Consider the following 18,093-nt stretch of genomic DNA (forward strand, 5'->3'; position numbering starts at 1 on the left):
GGCAACCTGACCAGGCCATCACATGAAAGTTTTGAAAGCCTGTGTGGAGATAAACTTGGATACTTAACCCCTGTGTGGGAGACATCATGCATTTTTTTTTAAGTGGATGGAAAAGCCTTTAAACAAATGTTTGGTGCTGACAGAGTCCTTAAAATTCTTGACACTAAGGGGCAGATCCTTTAAAGAAATTACGCCGGCGTATCTCTTGATATGCCGCGTAATTTCAAATTTTGCGCATCGTATCTTTGTTTTGGTATCCACAAAACAAGATACGACGGCATCTGGGTTAGATCCGACAGGCGTACACCTTAGTACGCCGTCGGATCTTAGATGCAATTTTTCTGCGGCCGCTAGGTGGCATTTCCGTCGTATTCCGCGTCGAGTATGCAAATTAGCTATTTCCGACGATCCACGAACGTAGGAGCGGCCATCGCATTTTTGTACGTCGTTTCCGTTCGGCTTTTTCTGGCGTATAGTTAAAGCTGCTATATGGTGGCGTACTCAATGTTAAGTATGGCCGTCGTTCCCGCGTATAATTTTGAAAATTTTACATCGTTTGCGTAAGTCGTCCGTGAATGGGGTCGTCCGTGAATGGGGCTTCACAACGAAAACAATGACGTCCTTGCGACGTCATTTGGAGCAATGCACCCTGGGAGTTTTTACGGACGGCGCATGCGCAGTTCGTTCGGCGCGGGGGCGCGCTTTATTTAAATGAAACACGCCCCCTACCCGCCGAATTTGAATTCCGCGCCCTTACGCCGCAAGAGATACACTACGCCACCGTAACTTACGGCGCGAATTCGTTGAGGATTCAAACAAAGGCAAAGTAAGTTACAGCGGCGTAGCGTATCTGACATACGCTGCGCTCGGCGCAGATGTATGTGGATCTGCCCCCTAATCTCTACACTATAAAAAAAAAATAGCATATGTAGCGCTACTCCAGTAAGGGCTGCTGGTGAATGTGCTTGTCTCCCACCCTGCACAGCCAGGCACATAAACGAGACAAAAAGCAGTCATTGGAGCTTTGTTTTTTTTTTGTTTTTTATTTAGGGGATTTGAACTTGCATGGGGAAGGGTGCATATGGGATGCCCATTTGATCAATGACACTCTGTAGGGACTTGAATTGTATACACTCCTGTATATACATTCTCTCCTCTTCTACCTCCAGAACACAATTGCTTGCAGACTGTCACTCCCAGGACCAGCTAGCACATATTTCAGATCAAACACAGACTCACAACACAGACTCTTAGCAGAATGCCCTTTGCAGGCAGGGGCCGTGGTGTTTGTGGTGTAGCACAAATAGAAGTCTTTGGTGCTAGATGTCCTATCTGTGACTATTGCTCCCAGTACCACGTCTTCAGGCACTGCCAGGCCTCCTGGCTGAAGCTGCCCCCCTTTCCACTTCCTGTGCCACCACAGTTCTCCTGACTGACTCTGCACCCATACCAGACTGCTCAATCCCAGTCCTCTCAGGCTTGCCTCCCAGTCCTCCCCACTGTGTGTCACTCACCAGCCCTCTTGGCTGTTCCTGTTGCTCCAGGAGTTTTGCCTGGCAGTGTTATCCTGCTGCTGTTTTATTTTCCTTGCTCCTGTGCTTCCTGGCCAGGACACCTCCGTGGATTTTGAGAAGGTCCCATCCACACCTCCCCCAGACTTGGGAGCCCCCTCAAAGGCCACAACAGCCTAACGCAACATCTCCAGCTTCCACCAAACTCTCCTCCCCAGCTGGGCTGACCCAGAATATTTTAGGGAGCCTGTCCCCTGCCAACCCAAGTTGGGGATTGGTCAGGGCCCTCAGAATACCCCAGGCAGCTCCACCTCACTTCCCCTCCTAATTTTCTAGAAGGTTCCAGTACATTCTAGAAAAAGGAGGATGGTCTCAGTGATGTTGTCTGGGAGTCATCCAGCTCTCCTTGGATCTCTGCCCAACCCAGGAAAAACACAGACAGGCTTGTTGGCAGCCAAGCCTGCACAAATGTACCTACTCTAAACACACACAAAAAATGATCTACACTTCTAGCACTAAAGAGTGCTACACATAGGTAAAAAAAATGCAGCTGAGAATCTGCCACTCTGGGGCCACTAAGATAGGACATTTCCACTTGATTTTTTAAAACTCCAGATGGCAGCTGATCTCTGCTGCACCAAAACGCTGTGACGTACAACACTACGACGAGCCGAAAAAAATGAAGTTCAATGCTTCCGAGCATGTGTCGACTTGATTCTGAGCATGCGTGGATTTTTGTCCGATGGAGTTCCACACAGACGATCAGATTTTTCTATTGTTTTTTTATCCACAGGAAAAATTCAAAACATGTTCTGTTTTTTTTCACCGATGGAGCCCACACACGATCGGTTTGTCCGATGAAAATGGTCTGTTTTCATCGGACAGACCGATCGTGTGTACACAGCTTTAGCCTTTCATCAGCCTTCTATGTTTCAATTAAAAGGTCAGGGGGTGTATAGCTCTAGCAAATCTGAGTTCACTTTAATAATATTTTCTCTCACCGCTCATAATTGTGGGGTTAATGCATGAAACACAAACAAAAGGATGAATTTCTTAATGCCACAATAAATTAATCCACAAGAAACCAGTTATTATTGACCTTGTTTGTTGATGATAATTAATGATATGCTCTGGGGTGGATGAGAATTGCTCCCAAGCTAAAATGATATATTATAAAAATATTCCGGATTCCCATGAACAGATCTCTAACATCAGACTGGTGTGAATACAGGAGATGTGAGGAAATGGTATAGAAAATGGTAACCAGATATAGTCCATTTAATTGTTTGGAAACACAATTTTCATCACAATTCACCAGACTTTCAACTGATACTTATTTTCGAAAATTGTATTAATGGGAAAAAACAGTGGCCCAGATTCACAAAGGACTTACGACGGCGTAACTCCACGTACGCCGTCGTAAGTCCGAATGTGCGCTGTCGTATCTATGCGCCTGATTCTTAGAATCAGTTTTGCATGAATTTTGCCTAGATACGAGCGGCGTAAGTCTCCTACGCCGTCGTATCTTGGGGTGCATATTTACGCTGGCCGCTAGGGGCGCTTCCGTATATTTCCGTGTCGAATATGCAAATGAGCTAGATACGCCGATTCACGAACGTACGTGCTCCCGGCGTATCAAGATACGTTGTTTGCGTAAGGCGTCTGACCGGCGTAAAGTTACCCCTCATAAAGCAGGGGTAAGTCATGTTAGGTATGGACGTCGAAAACATCGGAACAGCGTCTCATTTTACGCCATTTGCGTAAGTCGTCCGTGAATGGGGCTGGGCATAGGTTACGTTCACGTCGACTAAGCATTGAGTGGGCGTAATTTACTTTGAAAATTTGACGTGATACTGAGCATGCGCGCGCATGCGCCGTTCGTTAAGCACGTCATTTACGTGGGGTCACGAATCATTTACATACAACACGCCCCCTACCAGCCTAGTTTGAATTAGCCGGGCTTACGCCGGCCCATTTACACTACGCCGCCGTAACTTAGAGCGCACATTCTTTCTGAATGCGGGACCTGCCGCTCTAAGTTACGGCGGCGTAGTGTATCTGTGATACGCTACGCCCGCCTAAAGATAGGCGCTTCTTTGATAATCTGGCCCAGTGTATTTTTAGTAAGCTCATATTTTTTGTTTTAATTGCGGTAAATTTACATATGGATTTTTTTTTTACAATTTTGATATATATTATTATTATTATTTTAATTAGTCATACATATATATAGTGTGAGTGACAGGAGGAACTCCGAGTCGCCCAAAAATATTAAATTTTAACATTTGAACAGAGGAGATAAATTACAAAATAAAATAGAATAAAATAAAATAAAAATATACTGATACAAGTGTAAGTAAATTTTTCATAAGAAGCTCAATTAAGGGGCAAATTAATAAAGCATAGAATGTGAAAGTTACCAAGTATTGAAATTGAAATCTTTGAATACAAGGAATGCATTAAGGCAGTGGTTCTCAACCTGGGGGTCGGGACCCCCTCTGGGGTCAAATGATGATTTACCAGGGGCCCCCGGATCCTGGGCTGTTCCTGAAGCCCGCACCGCTCTATCAGCCTTTTCGCAGCTGCCCCTGGAGTCTGTGGCCGTCCAGCTGGGCTGTTCCTGGAGCATGCGGCCGCCCACTCAGCTTCATTGCAGCTGCCCATTGAGTTCACGGCATGGCTGGGGGGCAGAGACTAGAGGTCAGCTGACTGGTGAGTAATGCAAAGTGGGAGGGGCTGGAGGAGACCCTATCTCCTTATTTCGGCATAAGTGTCACTGCTACGAGACACCACAAAGTCAGAGACACTGTGAGTAAGGCCTCACGAGGTACTCACGAGCAAACATGTCCGATGAAACCGGTCCGCGGACCGTTTCCATCGGACATGTCTGCCCGGGGACTGCCCGGGGACTTCTGTTCGATGGCTATACACACCATCGAACAGAGGTCCGCGCGTAAACAATACGCGGGGCGTGTCCGCGGTGTCGCCGCGTCGATGACGCGGTGTCGCCGCGACAATGACGCGGCGACGTGGGCGGCCCGCCTTTAAAATGCTTCCAGGCATGCGTCGAAGTCATTCGACGCATGCGAGGGATGGCGGGCGGCAGGACATGTACGATAGGTCTGTACAGACGACCGTACATGTCCGGGCGAACAGGTTTCCAGCGGACTGTTTTAAAGCAAGTCCAGGAAACAGTTGTCTGCTGGAAACCTGTCCGATCCGCCCAAAAATGGTCCGCTCGGGCCAACACACGGCCAAACATGTCTGCTGAAACTGGTCTGCGGACCAGTTTCAGCAGACATGTTTGGTCGTGAGTACGGGGCCTCACACTACCTGTGATTTGAGTTGCCATTAAAAGCCCCCACTACAGTTCTCAGATCAGCAGATGACCTTGATCAAGAGCACCAAAGTTGGCCGATCAGAACTCCCCCCAGCACTGCCACTCATTCCATTCCCCCCACCCCCCACCAAAGAGTAAGAGACGGAATAAAAAATAAAGAATACATGAAAAGAGGGGGAGGAACAAAGAAAAAGGGAGAGAAAGAATAAGAGAAAGAACAAGAAAGAGAGCGAGGGATGGAGGGGGGGGGGGGGGAGAAACAACAAGAAATTAGGATAGAGAGAGATAAAAGAAAAAAAAAAGGAGAACAAAAGAGAAAGAGTGGTACATCCTAAAATGTACCATAAAGGGTTTAATATTGTACAAGTGGAAGGGACTCAGGGAGCGATAAATGTCCGTGGGTTAGGGGCGCAAATTACTTGTCTTGGATGCCGATAACCTCCTCTACAAAAAATGATTTTACTGTTAAGGGTCCCCACAACTTGGGAAATTTTATCAAGGGGTCATGGCGCTAGAAGGTTGAGAACCACTGCATTAAGGTAAAAAAAAATAGACTTTAGAACCACTTTTAGGGCTTGCAAATAAAATCTTTCTTATTATGAATTTGCAGACTTTGCCCTGAATGGGTACATTTTTGGGCAAATTCACAGCGGTTGAATTTCGGCACCCACCATTAATGTCCTGTGCTGTGCACCCATGCTCAGCAGACTTACAACAGCCAATAATTGGGGGGAGATACTGGGTACCCCAGTCATGACACCACGAAAAAGAAAAAAATGATAGAAAAAAAAAAATGTAAGAACAGAAAATTTAATAAATGAAACTACCCAAAATGCAACAAAAATTCTAAATTAAAAAAGTAACTCAATAAGTGACATTATCCACTTATGGAGCGCTCGCCATCGATATATGTCGCTACTTTGAAGATGAATATTGGGTCATGGTAGCAGCTAGCAAGAGTGGGTGTAATTAAATTATTTTTAAAGTGCCCCGTCGCGGCAGGCTTGAGCGCAGAAGCGAATGCAAACATGAGCAGCGTACATGTGAGGGAGAGAGCAATAATTCTAGCCCTAGACCTTCTCTGTAACTCAAAACATGCAACCTGTGGAATTTTTTAAATGTCGCCTATGGAGATTTTTAAGGGTAAGGGTAAAAGTCGCCATTCCACAAGCAGGCACAACTTTGAAGCTTGACATGTTGGGTATCAATTTACTCGGCGTAACATTATCTTTCACAATATAAAAAAAAATGGGCTAACTTTACCGTTGTCTTATTTTTTAATTAAAAAAAGTGTTTTTTTCCCCAAAAAAGTACCCTTGTAAGACCGCTGCACAAATACGGCGTGACAAAAAGTATTGCAACGACCGCCATGTTATTCTCTAGGGTGTTAGAAAAAAATATATGTAATGTTTGGGGGTTCTAAGTAAATTTCTAGCAAAAACAAATGTTTTTAACTTGTAAACACCAAATCTCAGAAAGAGGCTCGGTCCTTAAAGCGGAGGTTCACCCAAATAACATGTACTGTATATAAGATCATATTCTTTATACTTCCAACATGTACAGTATACAATTTTTTTTTTTGGCTCTACATACCTTATTATGGCTATTTTCCACCCGGCTTCCGGGTACTCACTCCCGCGGGAGTAGGCGTTTCTATGCAGAGGCGCAATGTCACCTGGGACTTCGCCCAGATGATTGACGTCCTTGAGAAAAAGTTCCCCCCCGCGCCCCCCTATTGCGTAGGCGCGTCACGAGAGTCACGGAGTTTCCGAAAGTAGCCGAACTGCGAGTCAGCTCTACACGGCGTCTGGGCACCGACTAGGAGCCGTGTAGAGCTGACTGCGCAGGTGCCATATAGAGCTGACTCGCAGTTCGGCTACTTTTGGAAACTCCGTGACTCTCGTGACGCGCCTATGCAATAGGGGGGCGCGGGGGGGACTTTTTCTCAAGGACGTCAATCATCTGGGCGAAGTCCCAGGTGACATTGCGCCTCTGCATAGAAACGCCTACTCCCGCGGGAGTGAGTACCCGGAAGCCGAGTGGAAAATAGCCATAATAAGGTATGTAGAGCAAAAAAAAAAGGGCATACTGTACATGGTGGAAGTATAAAGAATATGATCTTATATACATGTTATTTGGGTGAACCTCCGCTTTAAGTGGTTAGGGAGCAAATTTATAAAGCATGGACTGTGACATTTACCAGACATTAAAATTGAAAACATTCAAAATTAAAACACATACACTAGAAAAATACACCTACAGTAAATATTTTGGTGAATGTCACATTTTCTGCTTTATAGACATACCCCTAGTTTTCGATCTGTGCTGAAGACATTCGACTTTCAGCGGCAATGATGAAAATATACAGAAACAAAACCTTTAGTGCGCTTGCACACTGATGTTTTACCACCCCCAGGGCCATCCACCTAAATTCTAACATTATAGCTGGACAGGGTAGTACACATGCCATGGCCACAATGCTTTGATTTGCACCCACAGCAATTTTAACTCGGCCTGCAGCGTTTGACAGTCAATGAGGTCAATGGGAGCTCACTGCAACCACGGGCCAAATGCATGGTTCATGCTCTGGTGTAATTTAATTCTTAAAACCAGACTCCCATTGAGAATAAAAAAAGTCAGATGTTCAGGGGGTTCCAGGATCACCACCTAAATGTCTGTCAGCTATTGCAATACTGCTCCCACTGAAAAGACATCCAGCTCAGCTTTTCCGAAGGTGGTAGGCACTTCCCTCTGTGTGAAGGAGTCCTTAATGCAAGAAATAACATGGCTAACATTGTTCTCCTTCTCTTCTAAAAATGATAGCTGTCTGGTTATCATGAGGATCCAATGTCTTTGAACATATATGTTGATCAACGCTCTTTACCTCATTCTGAGGCCTCGTACACACGATAGGTTAAACAGAGGACAACGGTCTGATGGACTGTTTTCATCGGTAAAAACCGATCGTGTGTGGGCCCCATAGGTTATTTAACCATCGGTTAAAAAAAGCCAACTTGCTTTAAATTTAACTGATGGATTCCTAACCGAGGGGAAAAAGAACGATCGTTAGTAGGCACAACCATCGGTTAAAAATCCATGCATGCTCAGAATCAAGTCGACGCATGCTTGGAAGCATTGAACTTCATGTTTTTCAGCACGTCATTGTGTTTTACGCCACCGCGTTCTGACACGATCGGTTATTTAACCGATGGTGTGTAGGCGCGACGGACTATCAGTCAGCTTCATCGGTTAACCGATGACAACGGTCCATCAGACCGTTCTCATCGGATGGACTGATCGTGTGTACGAGGCTTAACTTTACTTGCTTTGTTCACGACTGAAAAGATAATGATGCTAAGGTCAACAAAATGATTAGGGGGTTTTATTGTTGCTATAACATATATATTTTTATTGTTGCTATAACATATATATTTCACACGACCGTTTTTCCGGTTCTAAAAAATAGAGGGCCAGATTCACAAAAGAGATACGACGGCGTATCTCCTGATACGCCGGCGTATCTCTGAGATACGATTGTCGTATCTATGCGCCTGATTCATAGAATCAGTTACGCATAGATAGCCCTAAGATCCGACAGGTGTAACTGTGTTACACCGTCGGATCTTAGGCTGAAATTCTAGGCCGGCCGCTAGGTGGCGATTCCATTGCGGTCGGCGTAGAATATGCAAATGACTAGTTACACCGATTCACGAACGTCCGCTTTGCCCGTCGATCTAAATTTATGTCGTTTCCGAAGAGATGCGTGGCGTAAAACTAAGCATGCCCTCTAGGTGGTCTAACCAATGTTAAGTATGGCCGTCGTTCCCACGTCAAATTTTTAAATTTCACGCCGTTTCCGTAAGTCGTCCGTGAATGGCGCTGGACGCCATTTACGTTAACGTCGAAACCAATGACGTCCTTTTGCGCAATGCACGTCTGGAAATGTTAGGGACGGAGCATGCGCAGTACGTTCGGCGCGGGAACGCACCTAATTTAAATGGTGCCCGCCCCATTTGAATTAGGCGGGCTTGCGCTGAGCGGATTTACGCTACACCGCCGCAAGTTTACAGGTAAGTGCTTTGTGAAACAGGCACTTACGCTGTAAACCTGCGGCGGTGTAACGTAAATGGGATACGTTACGCCGCCGCAGCGTAACATATTTCTATGTGAATCTGGCCCAAAGTTTTTAAGGGTCTAGAAAAAAACTAAGTTTTTTTCAACCCGATCATTAAAACGGCCTTGCCTACACACGATCATGAAAAAAACTGCTCTAGCAAAGCGCGGTGACGTACAACACGTACGACGGCACTATAAAGGGGAAGTTCCATGCGGATGGCGCCATCCTTTGGGCTGCTTTTGCTGATTTTGTGTTAGGAAAGACGATTCGCGCTTTTCTGTCTGTTACAGCGTGATGAATGTGCTTACTCCATTACGAGCGCTAGTTTTACCAGAACGAGCGCTCCCGTCTCATAACTTGCTTCTGAGCATGCGTGTTTTTTTCACGCCGTTAAAGCCCACACACGACCATTTTTTACAACCTTAAAAACGACAACGTTAAAAATGTTATGAAAAATTAGAGCATGTTCGAAATTTGTAATGCCCATTTTTCAGATCGTGAAAAATGCTCTGGAGCCCACACACGATCGTTTTTAATGACATTAAAAAAAAATCTTAATTTTTTAGAACCGGAAAAACAGTCGTGTGTATGCGGCATAAGGTTTCCTAAAGGTGTGGTAAACCCTTGTGTTTTTTCACCTTAATGCATAGTATGCATTAAGGCGAAAAAACACCTGGCAGTGAACGCCCCCCCCCATCTTACTCACCTAAACCCTGGAATTTCCCACGGCTGGGGAAGCGCTGTCCATCTGCCTGGGGTTCTTGGCTCTTGATTGGATAGATTGATAGCAGCGCAGCCAATGGCTCCTGCTGCTTTCAATCAAATCCAATGACACGGGCACTGGGGGGCAGAGCCAAGTCCTACATTCGGTGTCTATGGATGCCGAATGATGGACTCGGGAGTGTGCCTGCAAGGTAACCCCCCAGGAGAGCACTTCTCCAAGGGGATTATACGATGCAGGGAGGAGCCATGAGAGCGACCGAGGGATCCCAGAAGACGATATTCGGGGCCACTCTATACAAAATGAACTACACAGTGGAGGTTAGTATGAAGCTTTAGAATCACTTTAAACAAAATCTATATCCATATTATCCAACATTTAGATTCATTTTTTTTTTTATGTAGAAAGCGCTCAATGGCTATGGAAAACACCACACAGGTGACAGTGTTTGTATTTTCTGGACTAACCGATATTGATAAACTAATCCCGTTCCTCTTCGTTTTTTTCTTGATGGTGTACCTTGTGACCATACTCGGAAACATTGGTTTAGTTATTCTGGTGCTTTTTGCCTCCAACCTCCACACGCCAATGTATTACTTCTTGAGTTGCCTCTGCGTGGTTGACCTCTTCTACTCTACAGCTATCACTCCTAAAACGTTGTCTGACCTTACATCCCTCAGGAAGACCATATCGTTTAATGGTTGTGCCGTCCAATTTTTCTTTTTTGCTGGCCTAGCAGGAACTGAGGTTCTCCTGCTCTCCACTATGTCGTATGACCGCTATGTTGCTATCTGCCACCCTCTTCACTATGTTTCCATCATGACCAAAAGCAACTGTTTCTCTCTTGTAGGTCTTTCCTTCTCCATGGGCTTCTTTCAGTCAGCTGTACAGACCAGCTGCTTGTTCAGTCTCCAGTACTGTGGCTCGAATCTTATAGAGCATTTCTACTGTGACGTCCCTCCCATACTCCAATTGTCCTGTTCCAAAACACTTCTTTGCAACGTGTTAACCATTCTCTCTGTTGGTTGTTATTGTCTTTCTTCATTCATTACAATCCTGGTTTCTTATGTTTTAATCTTTACCACCATATTACGTATAAAATCTTCTGAAGGAAGACAGAAAGCTTTCAGCACTTGCCTTTCCCATTTCATGTGTGCCAGAGTCTTTTTTGTTTCATTTTTTATTACTTATTTGCGTTCACCTTCCAGTGCCTTGAACCAAAGAGACAAAGTGGCCTCTGTCTTTTATTCGGTAATGACCCCGATGTTGAACCCTCTTATCTACAGCTTGAGGAATGAAGAGGTGAAAAAGGCCATCATTCAAGCAGTGCGTAATATTTTACATGTAATTAGAATTTTATAAATGTTTAAAGTGGATGTAAAGCCACTCTCATCCTTTCTAAACTACTGCCATGGTGCTGATCTATAAGGATATAGATGTCTCCTGCATGTATCCTTACCTGTCAAATGTCTCCCCTCTGTCTGTTATAAGAACTGAAAGACTGCAGATTCTGTGGGTGGGTCTGTTGTCTGGAGCTCGGTGGGTGAAGTCGTGATGTCAGTAGACTCCCCGCCCTCCTCTACACTCCCCTTGTCAACATGCATTTTTTCCTGTGTATTCTTTACACTAAATTCTGCTATGATCACTAACATCCAGTCAAAATCCAGAAAAGTAACCACATGACTTGAAAAGACCAGAATGGGGGTGGGAATTAAAAAAATAATGCCTGTCTCCAGGCTAGTGCATGAGATATGTAAATAACCTGTCACTCACAGCAAGGGGGGGGGGACGGACTAGGGTTTTTCTCTGTAAGTCCATTTTTTTCACTGAACAATGATAGCTCAGAGCTGGATTAACTCTGTGTGGCAAGACTGGGCACAGATGATAGGAAATCTTAGGCCTCGTACACACAATAGGTTAACCAACGGTCTGAAGGACTTAGGTTAACCGATGAAGCTGACTGATGCTCCGTCATGCCTACACACCATAGGTTAAATAACCGATCGTGTCAGAACGCGGTGACGTAAAACACAACAACGTGCTGAAAAAACCGAAGTTCAATGCTTCCAAGCATGCGTCGACTTGATTCTGAGCATGTGCGGGTTTTTAACCAATGGTTTTGCATACCAACGATCGGTTTTGACCTATCGGTTAGCAATCCATTGGTTAAATTTTAAAGCAAGTTTGCTTTTTTTTAACCGAAGGTTAAATAACCTATGGGGCCCACACACGATCGGTTTTGTCCGATGAAAATGGTCCATCAGACCGTTGTCCTCTGGTTAACCTATCGTGTGTACGAGGCCTAATACTGTACATTGTGACATAAAAAAAAATGGGGTTTACATCCACTTTAAAGTTAAAATATATATATTTTTTAGTTTTAAAAGGCATGGGAAAAGGTTAGAACCCATGCCAGATTTTCATTGCTGTCTGTGTCGCCTGGAGAGAATAACCCTGTGTTCTGGAAACTGTAGTGATATAATGTATAGTGTCCAGTAGATAATTGATATTTAGGTATTAGTATGATGATGTAAGTTATGTTCCAGCAGCAACACCCAAGTTCTCCAGAGAGTGCAATTTATTTGACTTCCAACACAGAACAAAGTCCACAGATGATACAAATCCAACAGAGTACATATAATTCAAAGTCCCATTTGACTAGATCAATTCTAGACCTGTGCCTTCATATTCATAGAGAATATTCTGAGACCCATTTCTCCTAGATAAATTCTAGACCTGTGCCTTCATGTTCATAGAGAAAATTCTGAGAATGACTAGACTGAACTCCAGAATTATATTGCCTATCCACTGAATGGCTGAGCAATTTAATTGGCCGTCTTTAATCTACATTGTGTCTCCCGAGTGACAGATAATGACCCCTAACCCGGAGATGGCTTCAGTCATCACATGCAATAATTTGCATTCTTGCATAATAACATCAACAAGCACATCCGAGTCATTATCTGTCCCCTTTGATATGTGTAGTAAATCTTGTTTGGCCACTAACCCCTTTGGTTAGCAAAAACCCTTTGATGTGTAGTCTTGAATGCCTGTATGTAACACATATATACCGTGCCATACATATAACACATTATATAAAATACCTACACATATATATTAATATTACAACTAGGGTTGTCCCGATACTACTTTTTTGAGACCGAGTACAAGTACCGATACTTTTTTCAAGTACTCGCCGATACCGAATACGGATACTTTTTTTAATGTCAGACCTCTGACATCTCCCCTCTGAGACAGGGAAAGGGACTAGGGACACAGATTCCCCAGTCCCTTTCTCAGCAGCCTCAGCTGCGTTGAAAATGAATGGACAGGAGACAGCCGCTTCTCTTCATTCATAAACTGAAACATTGTAAACACAGTTTACGATGTTTCAGTTATGTGAATGGACAGAGTCAGTAATCACTGACTCTGTCCATTCGGAACATTTGGCTCCTACCCCCGCTCTCCATCCTGACAGTTCCAGGCGGTGGAGGAGGAGTACGGAGGGCGAGAGAAACACGGAGGGGGACACGGGGAGAAGGAAACACGGAGGGGGACACGGAGGAGAAGGAAACACCAAGGGGGACACAGAGGGAGAGAGAAACACCGAGGGGGACACGGGGAGAAGGAAACACCAAGGGGGACACGGAGGGAGAAGAAAACACAGAGGGGGACACGGAGGGAGAAGGAAACACAGAGGGGGACATGGAGGGAGAAGGAAACACAGAGGGGGACACGGAGGGAGAAGGAAACACAGAGGGGGACACGGAGGGAGAAGGAAACACCGAGGGGGACACGGAGGGAGAAGGAAACACTGAGGGGGACACGGAGGGAGAAGAAAACACAGAGGGGGACACAGAGGGAGAAGAAAACACAGAGGGGGACACGGAGGGAGAAGAAAACACAGAGGGGGACACGGAGGGAGAAGAAAACACAGAGGGGGACACGGAGGGAGAAGGAAACACCGAGGGGGACATGGAGGGAGAAGGAAACACCGAGGGGGACATGGAGGGAGAAGGAAACACCGAGGGGGACACAGAGGGAGAAGGAAACACTGAGGGGGACACAGAGGGGGAAGGAAACACTGAGGGGGACACAGAGGGAGAGAAACTGCAGCAAAACAGAGGGGGGCTGGAGGAGGACACAAGACAGTCAGCGGTGATCGTGTGTGGGGGAGTTACAAGCACCGATCACCGTTGATTTTAAAGCAGCTGAAAGTCGCGGGGGGTGAAGAGAGAAGTGGAGAAATTACTTTTTTCTATACATCGGTGCTTGTAACTTCCCCACGCACTGATCACCGCTGACTGTACAAGTATCGGGTGAAGCATCGGGAACATTTGCCCGAGTACAAGTAAATAAAAAATAAAGTGGGGTTCCCTTGTGCACCTTCCCATAAGTATTCACAGTATGGAAACATATGTACTATCAAGACATCCTGGCCCGGATTCCCAAAGCACTTACGCTGACTTATCTCGAGATACGCCGCGTAAGTGTAACTATGCACCGTGTCTACAATCTGAGATACGCCTAAAAATAGGCGTCCTACGACCGACGTAAATTGCCTGCTGCATTTGCCGCTCCCATTGATTTTCTATGCACATATGCAAATGAGGGAGATACGCCGATTCACAAACGTACTTGCGCCCGGCACATAATAAACGCGGTTTGCGTAAGTTGTATGTCCGGCGTAAAGTTATTGCCCATATATGAGGCACAACTCATGCAAAGGTATGGACCAGGGAACACAGCCGTCGTATTTTCAGCTTTCAGCGCTGACGCACTTTGAATGGCAATTGCGCGGTCATACAACACTATACCCAAATTATATTTATTTCATTTTTTTTTCCACAAATAGAAATGTCTTTTGGTGGTATTTGATCACCTCTGCGGTTTTAATTTTTTGCGCTATAAACAAAAAAAGACCGAAAATTCTGAAAAAAAACACAATTTTTTTTTACTTTTTGCTATAATAATATCCCATTTTTAAAAAAAAAAACTATTTAAAAAAACACAATAAAAAAAAAAAAAAAAAAAGTCTCAGTTTAGGTCAATACGTATTCTTCTACATATTTTTGGTTGAAAAAAAATCGCAATAAGCGTATATTGATTGGTTTGCGCAAAAGTTATAGCGCCTACAAAATAGGGGATGGATTTATGACATTTTTATTATTATTTTTTTACTAATAATAGCGGCGGCGATCTGCGAATTTTTGTCAGGCCTGCGATATTGCGGCGCACATATCGGACACTTTTGACACTATTTTGGGACCATTCACATTTATACAGCTAACAGTGCTATAAATATGCACTGCTTACTGTATAAATGTGACTGGCAGGGAAGGGGTTAACACTAGGGGGCAATCAAGGTGTTAAATATGTTCCCTGGAAGTGATTCTTACTGTGGGGGGAGGGGACTGACTGGGGGAGGTGACCGATCTGTGTCCCTATGTACACAGGGATAGGGACACATAGGGACACAGCATCGGTCTCCTCTCTCCCTGACAGGACATGGAGCTCTGTGTTTACACACAGAGCTCCACGTCCTGCCTCTGTAACTGCCGATCGTGAATACCTGGCGGACATCGCAGCTGCCAGGCACGCACATTGACACCACGTGACACGGCGGGCACAGCTTTTCCCCGCCACGCGCCCTCATTGGTGCGGGGGGGGAATGTAAACAGAAAGATGTCCAGGGACGTCCAACCGGCAGTTGAGAGCCGCGCTGTAGATGTCTTTTGTCTATAGCGTGGCTCTCAAGTGGTTAATTCCTGTCACCGAGTATACCAGGTTAAATGCATGAATCCAAAATCTAGTGACAGTCGGACATTGTCATCAAACGTGATACATTGTGCCCACCTGGCCACACCATCTAAAAATGTTGCAAAAGCTTAAAAAGTAACAAATATGAAAAACAAAATCTCTGTCAGTCTGTCATTCATTGGTTTCTTTCGTAATGCGAGACTTGTGTAAGATCTCAGGGGGAACTCGATCACTCTAATGCCGCGTACACACGATCGGTCAAACCGATGAGAACGGTCTGATGGACTGTTTTCATCAGAACAAACCGATCATGTGTGGGCACCATCGGTTATTTATCCATAGGTTAAAAAAAAGCAATCTTGTTTGAAATTTAACCGATGGATACCTAACCGATAGAGAAAAAACGATCGTTAGTAAAAGCTGTGCCCGCAACCATCGTTTTTTTAACCGATGGTGTGTAGGCATGACTGACCATCAGTTAGCTTCATCGGCTAACCGATAAAAATGGTCCATCAGACCGTTCTCATCAGATGGACCGATCGTGTGTCTACGCGGCATTATTATATATTTCAGTCAACATTTCCCAAAAAGATTCTGGATACATTTTGGATCTCAATCAAGAAATCATATCCTGCAATCATTTCAAAAGCAATCAAAGTAATTCTGCCATTTGTGTCTTCATGGTTTTGTGAGTTTGGATTTTCAGCATTGTCTGAAATCAAATTGAAAAAGAGAGAGAGAGAGAGACTTCTTAAAATCGACGATAAAATTTGTGCTAGTTTTGTCGACTTTGGAGCCTTGCTTCAACCTGATTTGCTCTCGAAAGCAGGCACATCCTTCACATTAAATTTAAAATGAAATATATATGTAAAAATAAATAAGTTCTTCACCACAAAAACTGTTAAATCTTCAGGTGTGCCGTGAAATTTTTTAGATCTTTTTGGTGCGCCACAAGTCAAAAAGTTTGAGAAGCACTGGTCTAGAAGAGGATTTCCCCTCACTATGGGCCAGATCCACAAAAACGGGCGTATATTTAGGTGGGCGTAGCGCATCTCATATGTGCTACGCCGCCGTAAAGCAGAGTGGCTCGTAGGGTATCCACAAAGAACTTGCTCCCATATGCGGGCCGGCGTAACGTAAATCTGCCGGCGTAAGCCCGCATAATTCTAAGTAGACTTGGAGTGGGCGTGTTGTATGTTAATCTAGAATGACCCCACGTAATTGACGCTTTTTACGAATGGCGCATGCGCCGTCCGTGGACGTATCCCAGTGCACATGCGCAAAATCACGTCGCAAATAGTCAATGCTTTCGACGTGAACATAACTTACGCAAAGCCCTATTCGCGAATGATTTACGCAAACAACGTAAACAACGGAAAATTTGACGCTGTCCCGACGTCCATACTTAACATTGCATACACCTCATAGAGCCAGGGGTAACGTTACGCCGAAAAAAGCCTTACGTAAACGCCGTAAAAATATTGCGCCGGGAGGACGTACGTTTGAGAATCGGCGTATCTAGCTAATTTGCATACTCTATGCGGAAATCAACAGAAGCGCCACCTAGCGGCCAGCGTAAATATGCACCTAAGATCCAACAGCGTACTAAGACGTACGTCGTTAGGATCTAGGCCACATTCAGGCATATCTTGTTTTGTGGATACAAAACAATGATACGACGGCGAATCAAAGAACTTACGCCAACGTAACTCTTTGTGGATCTGGCCCTATGTCTTTGGGATGGGAAATAAAGAAATCTCCCAAACTAGACCACTAGGAAATGAAAACTAAAATGTAACAAATAAAAACTAAAATAAGCTTTAGATAAACATTGAAGATTGTTATTCTTTCTTTTAATTTTAGTAAAAAATTTCAGTGACAATTACAAGCTGCAAAAAGGGAATGAGGATAAGGCCTCGTACACACGATAGGTTAACCAGAGGACAACGGTCTGAAGGACCGTTTTCATTGGTCAAAACCGATCGTGTGTGAGCCCCATAGGTTATTTAACCATAGGTTAAAAAAAGCCAACTTGCTTTAAAATTAACCTATGGATTCCTAACCGATAGGTCAAAACCGATCGTTAGTAGGTACGACCATCGGTTTAAAATCCACGCATGCTCAGAATCAAGTCGACGCATGCTTGGAAGCATTGAACTTCGTTTTTTTAGCACGTCGTCGTGTTTTACGTCACCGCGTTCTGACACGATCGGTTATTTAACCTATGGTGTGTAGGCGTGACGAACCATCAGTCAGCTTCATCGGTTAACCTATGACAACAGTCCTTCAGATCGTTGTCCTCTGGTTAACCTATCGTGTGTACGAGGCTTAAGATTGACATTTTTTTCTGTTTTTGTCTTTTAGTTTGTTAAATTTTGGAAGAGAGACATCTCCTGCACCAGCCAATTCACTCTTTCCTACCTAATATAAATGTAACCATTTGTTTCCTGCGTGGAAATAAACCTCATGTGAAAAAATGTATTTTGAATAAAAGTTCTTAGGCCCTGTACACACGAGAGGATATCCGTTGGAAACGGTCCGCCGGACCGTTTCCAGCAGACATTTCTGCTCCCGATTTTGATCTGATAGGCTGTACACACCATCAGATCAAAATCCCCACAGAAAACATACGCGGTGACTTGGC

General features: G+C 44.5%; 1 protein-coding gene across 1 annotated transcript in view; it reads left to right on the forward strand.

Annotated features, from left to right (window-relative positions):
* The first annotated feature begins 10,103 nt into the window (after window positions 1-10,103).
* LOC120930769 (olfactory receptor 5T2-like) overlaps window positions 10,104-18,093 on the forward strand; it is a 31,372-nt gene continuing 23,382 nt past the window's right edge. The window contains exon 1 of the mRNA XM_040341941.1: window positions 10,104-11,015. Within this exon, the coding sequence (XP_040197875.1) occupies window positions 10,104-11,015 (912 nt within the window). The remainder of the gene's footprint in view (window positions 11,016-18,093) is intronic.

Source organism: Rana temporaria, chromosome 3 (genome assembly GCF_905171775.1).
Source record: "Rana temporaria chromosome 3, aRanTem1.1, whole genome shotgun sequence".
In the NCBI taxonomy this organism is placed as follows: Eukaryota; Metazoa; Chordata; class Amphibia; order Anura; family Ranidae; genus Rana; species Rana temporaria.